This window comes from Mobula hypostoma, chromosome 13 (genome assembly GCF_963921235.1).
Source record: "Mobula hypostoma chromosome 13, sMobHyp1.1, whole genome shotgun sequence".
Lineage (NCBI taxonomy): Eukaryota > Metazoa > Chordata > Chondrichthyes > Myliobatiformes > Myliobatidae > Mobula > Mobula hypostoma.
The window spans coordinates 88,073,151-88,090,719 of NC_086109.1; the positions used below are offsets into that span (position 1 = coordinate 88,073,151).

General features: G+C 41.4%; 1 protein-coding gene across 7 annotated transcripts in view; it reads left to right on the forward strand.

Annotated features, from left to right (window-relative positions):
- The window catches only part of LOC134355758 (A-kinase anchor protein 13-like), a 557,767-nt gene that overhangs the window by 401,622 nt on the left and 138,576 nt on the right, over positions 1-17,569 (forward strand). For all 7 annotated transcript variants that reach the window (XM_063066124.1, XM_063066122.1, XM_063066127.1 and 4 more), the window contains 2 exons: positions 15,572-15,608; positions 16,889-17,024. In XM_063066124.1, the coding sequence (XP_062922194.1) occupies positions 15,572-15,608; positions 16,889-17,024 (173 nt within the window). The remainder of the gene's footprint in view (positions 1-15,571; positions 15,609-16,888; positions 17,025-17,569) is intronic.

Below are 17,569 nucleotides of genomic sequence, written 5' to 3' on the forward strand. Positions count from 1 at the left end.
AGAAAACAACCAAAATTTGTACAACCTCTCCTTTATCATTATTCATCTCTAATCCAGACAACCTCCTGGTGAACCACTTCTCCAATTCCTTGCTGTACTGTGGTGACCAGAACAATGATTGTCCTCCCGGTGTAGTGGTGCAGCTGATAAGGTTGCTGCCACACAGTTCCAGCTGTCCAAGTTCAGTCCTGCCCTCTGGTACTGTCTGAGTAGAGTTTCTCGGCTCTCTTTGTGACTCCAGGAGGGTTTCCTGTCAGTGTTGTAGTTTTCTCCCATGTCTCCGAGATGTGCAGGTTGACAATTTAAATCATCATCACTATGTACCATGTTTTACGTATGGGGGATCATGGTTTTTCACTGTGATTGTTCTTGACAATTTTTTCTACAGAAGTGGTTTGCCATCGCCTTCTTTGAGGCAGTGTCTTTGTAAGGTGGTTGACCCTAGTCATTATCAATACTCTTCAAAGATTGTCTGGCATCAGTGATCGCATAACTAGGATTTGTGATATGCACCATCTGATCATATGACCACCCACCACCTGCTCCCATGGCTTCACCTGACCCTGATCGGTTGGGGGAGGGGTTGTCTAAGCAGGTGCTACACCTTGCCCAAGGGTGACCTGCAGGTTAGCGGAGGGAAGGCGTGCCTTACACCTGCTTGGGTAGAGACGTGTCTCAACCCCGCCACCCAGGCAGGTTAATTTCCCAGTTGTAAATTTGCCCTAATGTATACGTGCACGGTAGAATATGGGGATGTTATAGAGCACTACAGCAGAGAAGCAGGCCTTACAGCCCATGTAGTCCATACCAGTCTGGTTTTCAGCCTAGTTCCATCTATTTGCACTCAGACCATGGTAGTCCATACCCTTCCAATCCATGTATCTATCTAAACTTCTTTTAAATGTTACAATTGAACCCTTGTCCACTACTTCTGCCGGCAGGCAGCTCATTCCACACTTGCACCGTCCCCTGAGTGACGTACTTCCCTCTCAGATTCCTCTAAATATTTAGCCTTTCCACCCTAAACCTATGACCTCTTGAGCTAGTCTCACCCACTTGGAGGAGAAAAAACCTGCATGCATGCATCCACCCTGTCTGTGCCCCTCATAATTTTGTATCCCTCTGTAAGAGTGGTTCCCTGCGTTTTTTATGCCATGGACCCCTACCATTAACCAAGGGCTCCATAGACCCCAGGTTGGGAGCCTCTGCTTTATAATATTTCCCCTTCTTCTCCTGTACACCAGAAAATAATGTCCTAACCCGTTCACCCTATCCCTGTCACTTCGGGCCTCAAATCCCGGCAACATCTGTGTACGCTTTCTCTGTACCCTTTCAAGCTTATTGGTTATTTGAAGCTTCGTTCCTCTAAGTCAGGTGACCAGAACTGTGCACAATGCACTCAAATGTGTGGGAATACTTCATGGGGAGAATTATTGGGGAGTAATGATTGTCCGGTTTGCTGGTACAGACAATGGGCCGAAATGGCCTCTCATGTAGTGAAAACCCACATTCAACATTTCAGGAACAGCTTTTGTCCCATGATTTCTGAACAATCCACAATCATTACTAATCCTCTTTTGTGCTGTTTACCTTTTAGTGTAACTTCTAGTAATGTCTTGTACTGTACTGCGGCCACAAAACTACAAATTTCATGACGTGCTGGTGATAATGTGCCTGATTCTGATTCTAAAATATGGTCCCCTTCTCAAATGTTTTTTCTCGCTTCCATAGCAGCCTTTTACACCACTGTGCTCGGCAGAAGAGAGAGAGTTATTTAAGACCGTGAACCCACCCACTTCCCATGATTCCTGGTGGCAAAGGTTAGTGCCCCCAGAAGGCGCAAAGATGTGCCAGCTGGTTCCTCCTTGCTTGAGGCCAGTCTCGGGAGCGTACCAGGCTTGAAGGTCAGACTGGTTAGCTGCCTTCCTGCATTCTCAGCTTGAGCTCAGACCTGTCACTGGCTTTTTGGTTCTGACCACCCAAACACTCACAGGATAGGTCATACCCTCTACTCAGCACTGCCTGGTTGTCTCCAAAATCAAAGGTCTTGCCCTCCTCAGAAATCCATTCTTAACCCACCAGTTTTGTGAACTGCTGTCCACTTTCCAGTTTCCTCTTCCAATGTCCCGGATTGCATTGCCATCTTCTAGATTCTTGCCCACCTTTCCCACACTCCCAGATCAACAGGGTTTCCCTTCCTCCACCTTCAATGCTGCCCTCACCCGTATCTCCTCCATTGCTCGCCCATCTGCCTTCAAGTATCTTGGTCCATACCTGAATCTTTTACATTGAGGTTCATCTATGTCACTGCACTGAGATATCCTTAACCATAGTCATAAACGTCTCCCTTCGAATTATACCACATGCCTCTTATGTGGTAAGCCCAGCTCATGCACTTAAACTGGTTCCAAGACCGTTCCTACCAGTGCCACAAGAATAACAAGCCAAGTTTAACACTAAGTAAACCTAAATGTCACAATTCAAAGTCGAAAGTAAGTTTATTATCAAAGTACGTGGATGTTACCATATACAACCCTGAGATTTATTTCCTTGCAGGCATGCACAGTAGAACAGACAAATACAATAGAATTAATGAAAAGCTACACACTAACAAAGACTGACAAAAAAAAACTGCAAAAGAAGGCAAACTGTGCAAATACAATAAATAAACTTTACTGAAAACATGAGTTGTAGAATCCTTGGAAGTGAATCTGTATGTTGTAAAGCCAGTTCAGACCTGAGGTGAGTGAAGTTATCCACACTGGTTTGATGGCTGAAGGGTAGTAACTGTTCCTGAACTTGAAGGTGGGGGACCTAAGGCTCGCGTACCTCCTTTCCGATGGTAGGAACGAGAAGAGAGCATGGCCTGGGTGGTAGGGTCCTTGATGATGGATGCTGCTTTCTTGTGGCAGCACTCCAAGTAGATGTTCTCAGTGGTGTGAAGGCCTTTCCTGTAATGGACTGAGCTATGCCCACTACTTTTTTGTTGGTACAGTTTGAGTGGACATGGTCTCAAATTTTTAAATGTCTCCTAATCTGCTTTACTTAAACTACAAACGACAACATTGATGCTGTTCAATGAGAGAATGGATTTTGTGGACCCAACCCTGAGGATTTTGTAACTGGTGTCTGTGGCGCAGGAGACGCCTGTCAAATTGGCTCCTGTTCTTTCCAAGTGGATTGCTACTTGGAACAATTCAGCTGAAGTTAAAAAATCTAATCAGAAGTTTCTTCAAACGGGATTTCTCAATCTTCTCTCTCACTCTATACAATGAGCACCAGTTACCAGATAATGTAGTCATGGTGGCTAACCTGCATGTACCCTTGCACCTTGCTGCTTAGTACTTTGGCTCGATATGTGGTGGAGGAATAGTAGGCGGATGTGATTTTCTTCCTTTCAGTAAAATACATGATTTAATTCTACTGTTAACAGAAGCCGGAAGAACCAAGTCCAGGAAGAAAATCTCCTTTTCCTTGAATATCTCTCCATTCCTTCCTAAGTCTAAAACTCTCTTTTCTCTTGGTTCTTCAAGTGATGATGAGTCAGATAGTAAGTAAATCTTGGCATAAAAATCTTTCTTCTTTTATAAATCTAATAGCAGTATTCCAAAGGAATAAAGTTAAAATGTGCCTATTGAGTTAAGATTCTTGATGCTTAGTTCTGCACAATTGTATATCAATGGATATTTTAATGGGCTTACATGACGGATATAATTATTCTCTAACCTTAAAACCATCCTTGAATTTGCTTTCCTTTTGTGCAAAATGTTTTCTTTAGTTTAATGTTCTTAAGCAGTGTCAGAATCTTGAATCAGTTTGAGGACAGGAGCTTTCCTCTGCATTAGTTATTACAAAATTATTTGCACATATTTTTATAGATGAATTTTCCATTTAGTTCTGACACACCTCGGAAAGAACTCTCAGAAAGTGAGGTATTCTACTTTTTTTCCAACTTGGTTAATTAAAAATAAAAATCTTAGGAGTAAATATCTTTTTACTACAAAATAGTTCACTGGGGAAAAATATCAGATATCCAAGTTCAGTTTAAACTGCCAGGTTATTATTGAGTCTCTGGTGATCCATAGTTGAGTTTTTGGAGCACAAAATAAAGGTAAGAGCTCAGCTGTGCACTGGACTAGCTCAGATAGTTCACAGTTTTCCCATACCACTACCAGCCTGAAATATTTCTTTAACCAAATTAACTTCAAAGGAAAAGTACTTTGAAGATTTATGGTTTGGTTTATGAGATCTGGTTGCAAGAGCCGAAACAACCTGGGAATATCATCGTCATCGCTATAAATAATGACTTATTTATATTCAATTATGTTGACTTTGGAGAGATTAATTTTACCCCTTGGCGGAAAGAAGGAAATGTTCAGCGAACTTTACGGCCCTAAATAACTCTTCAGCAACCCTGCATAGAAGAATGTAAATGTTTACTGATAATAAGTTCAAAGTAAATTTATAATCAAGGTACATATATCCCACCATACACAACCCTCAATTCATTTTCTTGCAGGCATACTCAATAAATCCATAATAGAATAATAACCATAATAGAATCAATAAAAGACTACTTCAACTAATATGAAAATGACAACAAACTGTACAAATACAAAAAGAGAAATAAGAATAATAAATAAATATCGAGAACATAAGATAGATTTATTTAAAGGGAGTCCGTAGGTTCTGGGAATATTTCAGTCATGGGACAAGTGAAGTGAATTTATTCTCTCTGGTTTGAGGGGTAATAACTGTTCCTGAACCTGGTGGTGTGAGTCCTGAGGCTCCTGTACCTCCTTCCTGGTGGCAGCAGTGAGAAGAGAGCATGACCTGGGTGGTAGGGGTCCCTGATGATGGTTGCTGCTTTCCTGCGACGAGCTGCTCCACGGTTGACAGTGTGTTGGGGTTAGATGGACATTTGAGCAACAGTACTGGAACATTGCCTTAAATTAACTGCGAAAAGTCAGATTTCCAACATTTGCTGCCGAGTTAGAATGTGCCGAGAATTTATTGCTCAGCAATAAGATGTCAGAATCCTCAGATTCCCCTGGCAAGCCACTTGCCATTTCATTTCCTTAGGACCTGAGACAATTGATTGGTTACTGAAGTAGGCATTTATAACTTCATTCATCATCATCATTATCATTATGTGCCAAACTGTATGACATGGATGATCATGGTCTCATGACAGTGATTATTTTGGCAAATTTTCTACAGAAGTGGTTTGCCATTGCCTTCTTCTGGGTAGCGTCTTTACAAGATGGGTGACCCCCAGCCATTATCAATACTCTTCAGAGTGGCGTCAGTGGTATCAGAACCAGGACTTGTGATATGCACCAGCTGCTCATAACCATCCACCACCTGCTCCCATCACTTCACATGACCCTGATCGGGGGGTGCTAAGCAGATGTTACACCTTGTCCAAGGGTGTGGAGGGAGGGAGTGCCTTACACCACCTTTGGTAGAAACGTATCTCCAGCCCACCACCCAATAACTTCATTAGTTTAATGTACTTCTAAAATGTTGGTAAATTAGCTAAAAGAAAACCACAAGAAAAATTATTTGTGACATTTTAGTAGATATGAAAGGCAATGTTTGATGGTGTGAAGCATACTCTTGTGAAACTCTGCCAAAACTCATGCAAAGCTGAACTAGTTGCATCCTTTTTACTTAGAGTTCCTTTTTCTGAGCTGTAGTCACTCTGAAAGGAGGAACAGCAACCCTTTGCCAATTGAGTTGCTGGACCTTGGTAATATACTGAGGTACTGTGTTATGAATACAGTGGAATGACTGCAGTTGTCTTTGAAAGTCCCTTAGTGGGATCAAAATCGACGAACTTCCACTTCTTTGGTCTCACCATCCAGCTCAGAATACATTCAAGGAATCAGACCTGACACAGATAGTGCCTAAGAATAGGGCAGTTAACTTGGTAGCTTGTAAAGTTGCCTGTTCTTTTCACCCCAGTCCATCACAGGCAAAGCCCTCCCCACCACTGAGCACGTCCACACAGGGTGCTACCGCAAGAAAGCAGCATCCATCATCAAGGACCCCCACTATGCGGGTAATGCTCTCTTCTCACTACTGCCATCGGGAAGAAGTTACAGGAGCCTTAGGTCCCACACCACTGAGGTCCAGGAGCAGTTATTACCCTTCAACCATCAAGCTCCTGAACCAGCGTGGGCAACTTCACTCACCTCAACGCTGAACTGATTCCACAACCTATACGCTCACTTTCAAGGGCTCTACAACTCATATTTTCAGTATTATTTATTTGTTTATAAGTTACTTGCACAATTTGTCATCTTTACCACATTGATTGTCAGTCTTTATGTATAGCTTTTCATAAATTCTACTATGCTTTATTTTCCTGTAAATGCCTGAAAGAAAATGAATCTCAAGGTTCATATGGTGGCAAATATGCACTTTAATCCCAAATTTACTTTGAATCACTAGTGCAGGGCCTCCGCTAGCTCCCATTGCCATGGATCTGAAGTTCTCAATACCCCTCCCAGCGTTCCTCCTCCATTTTGAGTGATCATGGGGTAGGAGTTCCCAGCAGTCAGTGGCAATGTTGTATTTCTTTTTCAAGCAGACTTCATTTGTTTTCCTCTGTGTATCAAGGGGAATTGAAATGAATGTTGGAGCTATCCAGATCTTTAACATCAAAAGTAAATGGATTTTGCAGTATAACCACCAAAGAATCAGAAAATTGAAAAGGAATTCTATGGTAAGTCTATGGAATTCATTGCCACAGATGGCTGTGGAGGCCAAGTCATTGGGTGTATTTAAAGCAAAAGCTCATAGATTTTTGATTAGTCAGGCCATCAAAGTTTATGGGGAGAACACAGGAGAATGTGATTGAGAGGAAAAATAAATCAGCTATAATCAAATAGTTGAGCAGATTCAATGGGGATAAAATGGCCTAATTCTGTTCCTAAGTCGCACCGTTAAAGTGAGAAGAGAAAGGTTTAAAAAGAACATGAGGGGCAGCCTTTTCACACAGGGCAAATAAATCAGCCATAATTAACTCTCCTATGACTGATAGTCTTACAGAAAGATATTCTTCCTCTAACAGGCTGTATTTTGAGAGTCTGTGTTGAGGATTCAAACAATGTATCCTGCCAATGGAGCAAAGTGATTTAATGTAATTAATTAACTGAACATAATTGATGAGAGCCTCAGTGTTGGAGATATTGATGAAGGATGTAAATTGCTAATATCTACAATCATAGAAAGTGACTTTTGATTGTGGATGGTGTGATATGGAATAGTAATGTTCCTAGCCACAACACCAATATGATGCTATTGATGTTTTCCACTCTTTGGAATTAATGATATTACATGAAAAGTGACCTTTTTGGACTCACATTGTGAACTTGTCCACAATAGATATTCAGTTCTTGAAGAAATTGGGTTGTCTGGTGTCTTCTGCAAAATATACCAAATGTAGTATAGTCATAGTCATACTTTATTGATCCCAGGGGGGAAATTGGTTTTCATTACAGTTACACCATAAATAATAAATAGTCATAGAACCATAAATAGTTAAATAGTAATATGTAAATTATGCCAGTAAATTATGAAATAAGTCCAGGACCAGCCTATCGGCACAGGGTCTTCAAGTGTTTTGTCTAAAGAGCAAAGTATTTGCAGCCCCTAACAGATTGCTACCTCTAGACCGGGGTGCCCAAACTTTTTTATGCCATGGACCATACCATTATGCAAGGGTTTTGTGGAACCCGGGCTGGGAACCCCTACTGCCTAGACGAAGACTCCTTGAGTTTTCGTGTGAAATCCACTGATCCAATCAAAATCTATGGAAAATACACACTTGAAATTGGGAAAGTGCTGCACTTCATTGTGTGGCTATTGATTTACTGCAGGGGTTCCCAGCCTTTTTTATGCCTTGGACCATTACCATTAACAGTTTTTCTGTTGGACTTATCAGTGCTGAGCTTGCGTTTGCATCAGGGCAGATATGAATATCTGCCAGGAATCTCAAAGGCATTATTGACTATTCTCTTTTGCTTTTGAAGTGGTCGATCTTATTGCAGCATTATTTGACTGTCATCTGCGCAGATCTCCCAGGAAAACTTTGAGGCCAGAAATATTTCCCAATGTTTATGTTGAGCAAAACACATGAAACGCTGGAGGAACTCAGCTGGTCAGGCAGCATTTATGGAGGGGAATGAACAGTTAATGTTTTGAGCCAAAAACTTTCAGGACAGGAAAGGAAGGGGGAGATGCCAAAATAAGAAAGTGGGTTGTGGGGTGGGGGGGGGGGGGAATCAGAATCAGGTTTAATATCACTAACATATGCTATAAAATTGGTTATTTTGTGGCAGCAGTACAGTGCAATACATAATAATATAAATCAATTGGGATGCATCGGGACCTGTACATTTTGGCCCAATTAAGCAGCTATCCCAATTAGCCAGTTTCATGGAAATAGTTAAAAAGGTATAAAAAGACAAGCTGAGTTATAAATTATGTATTTAAATAAAATACAGTAGAAATTAAACACCACCAATAATAGTTACATAGATATTTTATTGACCCAAAGGAAATTGCAGTGTCACAGTAGCGTTACAAGTGCACAGATATTCAAATATTAGAAGAGAAGTAAGAAAAAATTAAAAAATAAGTTACCTCAAACAGACTAACAGTGGGGGGGGGGGGGTCATCACTTCCCCGACTGTAGGTTGACTCATTATAAAGCCTAATGGCCAGCGGTAAAAATGACCACATATAGTGCAGTTACCTTAGTCTATTACTAAAAATGCTCCTCTGTTCAGCCAAGGTGAAATGGAGAGGGTGAGAAACACTGTTCAGAATTTTCAGGATTTTCCGCAGGGTCTTGTGTTCTACATCGCCTTCAGTGTGTCCAGTTTGACTCCTATAACAGAGCCAGCCTTTCTATTCAGTTTATTGAGCCTATTGACATCACCCGTGTTGATGCCATTGCCCCAGCACACCACCACATGGAAGATTGTACTGGCGACAGCAGACTGGTAGAACATGTGAAGAAGAGGCCTGCATACTCCAAAGGGCCTGTCTCCTTAGGAAGTAGAGGCGACTTGGTCTTTCTTGTACACAGCCTCTGTGTTGGTGCTCCACTCAAGTCTGTCATCCGGGTGCACCCCAGGTACTTAGCAGTCGTCACCACATCCACGTCATCACCATCTCCTTTATATTACTGATGTCGAGCTGCAGATGATTCAGCTTGCACCATTTGACAAGGTCCTCCACCAGGGCCCTGTATTCATCCTCCTATCCTCCCTCTATACACCCAACTATTTTATGAGACCGAGTTGCTCGCTCAACGCTCAACCCAGCATGGATTGAAAGCTTGCAAGGAGCCAGCCAGATTCAAATTCGGGACCATTCGCCTTGAAGTCCGATGCTGATACCATTACACCACTGGCCTGTATCAGATGATTGTCAATACCTTCAAATTCTTTGTAGTTCCTAGCTCGTTGAAGTAGTAAAATTGTTTCATTTTCATTCCCGGCCGTTTCTGGCGTTTCCAAGTGTGAGTACTTGAAATTGCAGTGAGCAAAACAGTTGGCAATTGTCCTCTTGCTTACTCCTCACCAACTATCAGTGACAAAAATCACTGCTTTTTGAACAGAAACACACAACTGAAGCAACTTAAAAGCTGATCGCTCTGAGCACAGTGTAGCATCTAATGGCCACACATTTGCATTGTCTGATGCCAGTTAGAACCTGTTCAGCAACAGTCTCTTGCCCCAATTACGTGACTTGGTGTCCCAAATTAATGAAGGGAATCCCAGCAATAAAAACCTCTTTATGTGTCCTGATGTAGGTTCTTAGCCTGAAGTATAGACTGCTTATTAACTACCATTGGTGCTGCCTGACCTGTGTTGTTTTTTTTATGTATGGCTCAACATAAATGCTGGGAATCCTTTCTGGTTATGAAGCTTTCTTGGGAAACAACAGTCAAATTTCCAGCACCTGCAGAATCTCTTGTGTCCAGTGTTCCAGTGTTAGTAGTCTGAAACTGAAATGATTCCCGTCATAACTTGAATCTCAGCCTCTGTGCCATGTTTCTCCTCTGGCCAGTGCTCCTTCCAACTTTTTCTAACTCTCGTTTCCTTTTAATCTACAGATAGATTGCCCAACACATACCCTTGCCCTTCCTCCTTCCTGTGCTGCTACTTCCTGCTTCACTGAAGACTCTTAACCCTATAGTAAAGGTTTCTGAAGCCCTTCGCACAGCTCTTGCCTTGTTGGTGTTGTATCATTTGATGGTTCTGAAGACTCTTCGTTCCAGGAGTTGCTCAAAAACAATTGTGATTTTCATTTTAATCAACTAAACATTAATTCCTTGAGCATTGCTAGATCTTGAGTAACTCACACAGAATGCTGGAAGAGCTCAACAGGTCAGGCAGCATTTTTGAAGAGCTAACGTTTTGGATCAAGACCCTTCATCAGGACTTGTGTTGATTGTTGGAAACTGATGCCTTTGGGATCCAAAGGTTCTTTGGAAGTCAAGAGCTAGGCATAAAAATTGTTGCTTACAGCCATTTTATTGAACATCACAAGAGCGAAGAGGGAGGAGGAACGTTGTGAGAAGCAAAAAAGCAGAATAAAAAGTAGTCGTGGTTTTCTCATACCAGACTGAGATAACAGAAATTCCACTGATAACAATTAACCAGTAGCATAATAAACACAAGAGATTCTGCAGATGCTGGAAATCCAGAGCAACACGCAGACACACAGAATGTTAGAAGAGCACAGCAAGTCAGGCAGCATCAGCGGAGAGGAACAAAGGGTCGATGTTTCAGGCCAAGATCCTTCACCAGGACTATAAAAGTGCCAGATTCAAGTAACGTGACACCTGCTATTGAAACTTAAGAAGTTTCAAGAATAATACAGAGCCAACTGTATCGTAATTACTGGAAAATTCACCGAGCAATTACACGTATTTTATAGGTGATGATATAAAAATGTAAGCAAGCATAGAAAGCTTAAAGTACAAGAAAAAGACAAGATAATTAACCATTCTACAGCCATTCCAACAGTAGGAAACAAGAATGTTAGAAATATAGGGTGCACACATTTACTCTCAGGGCAGTTTTACAAGAAATACTTACATGGAGTCATCAGAGGATACAGCACTGATACTAGGCCCTTCGGCCATTGAATCTGTGCTAGCCATCAGAATTCCTTCATTAATCGTACATTAATCCCACTTTTTTTTTTAAAGTCTCCCGATGTTCTCATCAACTTCACTTGCCCCATCACTGAAATATTTCCAAAGCCTATGAACTTACCTTCAAAGACTTGTCATTTCATTTTCTTGATGTTTATTGCTTAGTTGTTTATTTTTACTATTATTATTTCTTTTTGTATTTGAACAGTTTGTTCTCTTTTACACATTGGTTGAACACCCAATTTGGTTCAGTCTTTCATTGATTCTATCATGGATTTATCTAGTATGCCTGCAAGAAAATGAATCTCAGAGTTGTATATGGTGACATATATGTACTTTGATAATAAATTTTCTTTGAACTTTGATCTCCCCCAAGACGCCACAAACTCAACTACATACTAGGAGCAATTGAAAGTGGCCAGTTGACCTACCAGATTGGCATGATAGCATAGTATTTTTAGCACAACACCTTACAGTAGTTTGCTGTAAGATTGGAGATTGATTCTTACCACCTCCTTAAGGAGTTTGCACATTCTCCCTGTGGTTGCGTGGGTTTCCTCTGGGTGCTCCAGTTTCCTTCCAATTTCCAAAGATGTCTTGTTAGGGTTAGTGAGTAGCAAGCTGTGTTGGATTGGTTGCGTGGCAACACTTATGAGCTGCCTAGGACGATCTTTGCCGATTTGATTTGATGCAAAGTGACACATTTTGCTGCATGTTTCGAAGTAGCTATGACAAATAAAGCTAATGTTTAAAAGATCTTTATCTTTACCAGCCTTGTACTTCTTTGCATTGTGGGAGGAAACTGCTGCACCCAGAGAAAGACCACAGAGTTGTGGGGTAGGGAGGTGGGGGTGGAAGGCAAACTCCTCACAAACAGCACTCCACTAGCTGTCGCCTAATAACTCATTGTGCCCGTGTGTGATTCACATTCTTTATGGGGATGCAAATTGCAGTGCACCAAAGAAGTGTGGTTACTTGTTATTTATTTATTTGTTGAGGTACAGCACAGAAATGGCCCTTCAAACTGCACCCCCCAGCAACCCCCAATTTAACCCTAGCCTAATTATGGGACAATTTGCAATGACCAATTAACCTACCAGCTGTTTCGCCTTTGGACTGTGGGAGGAAACCAGAGCACCTGGAGGAAACCCACGTGGTCATGGGGAGAACGTACGAACTCCTTACAAACAGCTGACGGAATTAAACCCAGGTCACTGGTACTGTAAAGCCTTGCACTAATCACTGTGCAAACGTGCCGTCCCAAGTGCACATAAAACTATGTTACTTCCAGGGCAACTCCTTTGAATTCAAATGGTATGGTAATAAAGTTTTAAAGAACCAATATTATAGCTTGAGAATATCAGCTTGTTGGGGTGGGAATTTGGAAACTTTGGCTTTTGAATATTCCAGTGCTGTGAAGTTTGAGTATTTATTCTCATCTATAAAATCTTCTTGGCTTCCCTTTCCCATACCAGACCCAGGTGGAGTGACATGGCATTTGTTGCTGTCACCAGTGATATTGACAATGGAAATCTGCCTTCTTACAGTTATTCCATTGCAAAATAAGGGAGGTTCTTGGGCCATATGTAATATTCCTGAATATATAAGAGAAACATGATCTTTAATGATAAACACAGGTGATTCTACGGATGCTGGAAATCCTGAGTAACACATGCAATATTTTGGTGGAGCTCAGCAGGTTTAGGCAGCATCTATGGAGAGGAATAAGCAGTCGATGTTTTGGAGCAAAGACCTTTCTTCGGGTCCTGGTGAAGAGTCTCGGCTCGAAGGGGCTCTTCTGTGTATTACTATGTACTTTAATAAATATTCAGATTATAAAATGTATGTTTTCGGAGTGTATATGTGTGAAATTAGCGTTTCAGTAATAGAGTCATAGAAAAGTAGAGCTCAGAAGCAGGCCCTTCAGCCCATCTAGTCAATGCTGGACCATATAACCTCCCTCGTCCCATCAACCTGCATCCAGACCATAGACCTCCATATCCCTGCCATCCATGTACCTATCCAAATTTTTCTTTAATGTTGAAATCGAGCTCGGATGCAGCACCTGCATCTATGAAAAGATGGCAGTTATTTGTTATCTCTTCCCCTATCTGTTTTCTTGGCACGTTTCTGAAAAAAGAAACGTGAGAAACTTTGATCTATTTATCACCTCATATATATATACACACACACAATTATGAAGGTTTTAAATAAAATTGTACTTTTAGTACAAATATCTCAGTTTATGAGAATGATACCAGGAATAGAGGCTTAACGTATGAGGAACGCTTGATGGTTTTGAGCCTGTACTCACTGGGGCTAAGAAGATTGAGGAGGGATCTCATTGAAACCTATTGAATATTGAAATGGCTCGATAGAGTGGATGTGGAGAGGATATTCCAATAGTGGGAAGGTACAGAACCAGCCTCAGAATACAAGGAGGCCCATTTAGAACAAAGGTCAGGAAGAATTTCTTCAACCAGTGGGTGGTGAATCTGCGAAATTCATTAACACAGACTCCTGTGGAAACCAAGTCGTTGAGCATATTTAAAACAGAGATTGATAGCTTCTTGACTAGTAAGGGAATCAAAGTTAACGGGGAAAAGGCAGGAGAATGGTGTTGATCCCTATATGGGGTCAAGACAACATAGACTTCAGGTGATCCATCTTTAGCAGCAGGTGATCTCTGGTGTTTGCCAAGGACGCAATCTACATTAACCTAACCTGCTCTGGTCACCATTTGGAGATGCCCAGATGTGATACTTTTTAACAAATGGTCTACTATAATGTCAGCAATTGTGAACACAGGAATAGGACTAGGCCTCTGGTGAAAGGCTGATTCTCTATTTCAGTACTTTGTTCCTGCTTTTTTTCATATTCCTCAATCACTTTGGCACTGAGAAATCTATCTGATTCTTTCCTATGCATTTATTAACTTGGCCTCCTATGGGAGAGAATTCTTCAGATTCTACTCTCTGAATGAAGAAATTTCCATTGATCTCAGTTCCAAATGTCATAACCCATATCCAGAGGCTGTGATTGTTGGATCCAGAATGTTCAGCCATTGGGAACATCGTCCTTGCTTCTAGTCTCAGATAGTCCTAATTAAATTTTATAGTCTTCCCTATATTCCCCTTATCATTCTTCTAAATTCTAGCGGGAGTAGATCAAATTGCTCCTCCTACATCATTCCTGCCATCTCTGGAATTAGTCCAATGAACCTTGGTTGATCTCTCTCCAGAACAAGAATGTCTTTGCCCAGATAAAAAAGATCAAAACCGCACACAAAACTGCAGGTGGGATCCATAATGCACCATATTCCATAAGTCAATTTTTTTTTTAATTAAAATCTCATTTTGTTTTTAGCAATCCTCCAACACCGGTGGATTCCTAAAACCAAATCATCACCGCATCACTGGCACCAGCCTACCCACCATCAAGGTCATTTATACAGAAAGGTACCAGGAAAAGGCCAGCAACATCTTGAAGGATCCCACTCATCCTGGTCAAGGACTTTTCCATCCCACTCCCATCAGAAGGCGGCGACGTAGCATCCATGCCAAGGCCACCAGACTTAAAAACGGTTACATTCCCCAAGCAGCAACACCTCCGCCCACTAACCCACCCAACAACCACCACTTCCTGTCAGTTACCTTATGTACAGATACTCCTGTGCCTAGCATCACTTTATGGACATATAATCAATCTATGTATATAAGCTATTTTATGTATATATATTTGTTGTATTTTATTATTATTATTGTGTTCTTATTGTGTTTTTCTTTCGGGTTGCATTGGATCCAGAGCAAATTGTTTCATTCTTTTTTACACTTATATACTGGAAGTGACATTATACAATCTTGAATCGTGAAACTTAGGTATCAATATTTAGAAGAGAAACTCCTTACAGACAGATCTAGGCAGTATTGATCATCAGCAACACAAGAGATTCTACAGATGTTGGAAATCTTGAGCAACATACTTAAAATGCTGAAAAAACTCAGCAGGTCAGGCAGCATTTATAGAATAAGCAGACGTTTCAGGCCAAGGCCCTTCATCCTTGAAATGTCGATTGTTTATTCCCCTCCTTAATGCTATCAAACCTGCTGAGTTCCTGCAGCATTTTGGGAGCATTGATTATCACCCAGTTTCTTTGAATATACAGTATCAATACCCAGTATCCATCATTCCTCTTACTTCAACTTCACAATGTGTGCCAGCATGTCCTGGTAGTAACGATGAGTATCTTCTCCAATCCTGTTCACACACGTTGGGCAGATTTAATCAGCTCAATTTCTCCAGAACTTCCTGTGTCACTGAGTCTTAAGATGTCTCAAACTTCAGCACTTTGAAAACTGCTAAGAAATTAATTCTGGATCTTTTATTTTCCAGATATAAGATCATCCACCATTAATTCTCTTGGTCAGAGGTAAGCTACACCAACTTTCTGTTTGTACATGGGATTTAGGTTTGTTTTGCAGTTTCTTTAAGATTGAGATTAGCCTTATATTTTCTTTGTACATGGAAACATACAGTGAAATGCATCCTATGTGTCAAATCAAATCAGAGAGCAATTTTGGTTGGGATTTGGATAGTAGTTTCTATAAATCTCACTCCACTGGGCTCGATGAATCATGCTGTCATTCTGCATATGATCAAATATATACAGAAAGCGAATTTGTATCATGGATATCACTCAAGTTCATGGTCAAGTTAAAGTTTAATCTTCATTTAACCATACACATATATATAGGTAAATGAAATATCGTTCTTCTGGGGCTAAAGTGCAAAACAGTACAGATAGTGCATACGGCCACAAATTAATGTCAGCACAAATCCCCGAGTGACACAGCCTGAAGATTTATTGTTCATGGGATGCTGTCCTGGAGCCACGTTTCCACAAGAAAAAGTACGCAGCACTTTCTCATCTCGTGCTGAGTCAGCAGCAGATGAAGGCAATACAGCTTGTCTTTTTGGGAGCGAACACAGGAGGTCAGCACTAATGGGAAAGACAGCCTTCAGGGGCCAGCCCCAAACCCAGCACAGATTACATCTCACCTGCCTTGCCTCTGTTCTCTCCCACATTGCCTTCTGTACCGCCTCTGCTGGGTGGCTGAACAGGCAACACGACAGTATGAGAGCCTGGTCTCTGAGGCCACACAGCTCCCCTGCTGTCTTGCCAATGAACCAGTGAACTGGACTTGCAATATTTTGTATTACCAATGTCCAAGACAGTCTTGCGATTACTAGTAAAATGTTTTCAGACAAAGATCTGCACCATTTGTTGGACCCCGGAGAGGCCGCTGCGACCAAGCGTGCTGCCGTCTTACCAGAAGTTCACTCACTCACTTCCCGCAAGTTCTTTCTGAATGTTTGCTCATTTTTGCCCTTTTGCTCAAGCGTGCTCTCAGTTTTCTTCCAGGAGTACTCATTGAAGGCCCTGGCTTCCTGTAGCCTTGCTCAGCCTGGGACAGGAATCCTTTCATTCCTTCCATGTTTACCTATCTGCTGCCTCATTTATTTCCTTACCTCCACAAACACCTTTTTCTGGCACTCTTACCTCTCTGTATACGTTCCATGTCTCAACTCATCCAGCTCTTTGACCTACCAAATTATCCCTGTATTTGCCCAATACACAATGTAGAAATTTCTTAGTGAAGCTGGCATAAAGTGTCACTTGAAACAATTGTCTTTTCTCTCATTACACAGCATCTCAGAGGAGGATAATATCCAGTTGCCACAGAGTCCTACAAGAAAAGATTTGGAAGGAAAAAGCAGCACTAAAGTGTATCGGACTTTCAGCTACATTAAAAACAAAATGTCAAGTGGAAAGCACAAGAACAAGGTACGTTCTGAGAAGCTATCTTCATGGTTAGTTCCAGATCAGGATACAAACAAACCCTATGTATTAGTTGGCCTAGAATCCTGTTGGGTGTCATTTCAATAACCCACCATGTAGGAGGGCCTTGGCAACTTCTTCAGAGCCAAGTCACTGTGTTCAGAGAAGATGGGGGGATGCACTTAATTGCACTAATTTGCTCTTGAGGCAAGACCCTGAAAATTGCCTATCAAGATGGTGATGAATGCTGCATGGTACAGCAGTAATTGTTTTACAAAACACCACCATGATGATCCTCTGCTGATGAACGAAAAGTCAGTATACAATTGCTACACAAGTTATTAGTGTGGTTAAGAAGGCATATGGTACTTGGCCTTTATTATTCAGGGGACGGAGTTCAAGAGCCTCGAGGTAATGTTGCTGCTCTATAAAAGTGGTTAATCCATAGTTAGCGAATTGTGTTCAGTCTGGTCACCTCAATACCAGAAAGATGTGGAAACTTTCAAGAGGGTGCAGAAGAGATTTACCAGGAAACTGTATTAGAGACCTTG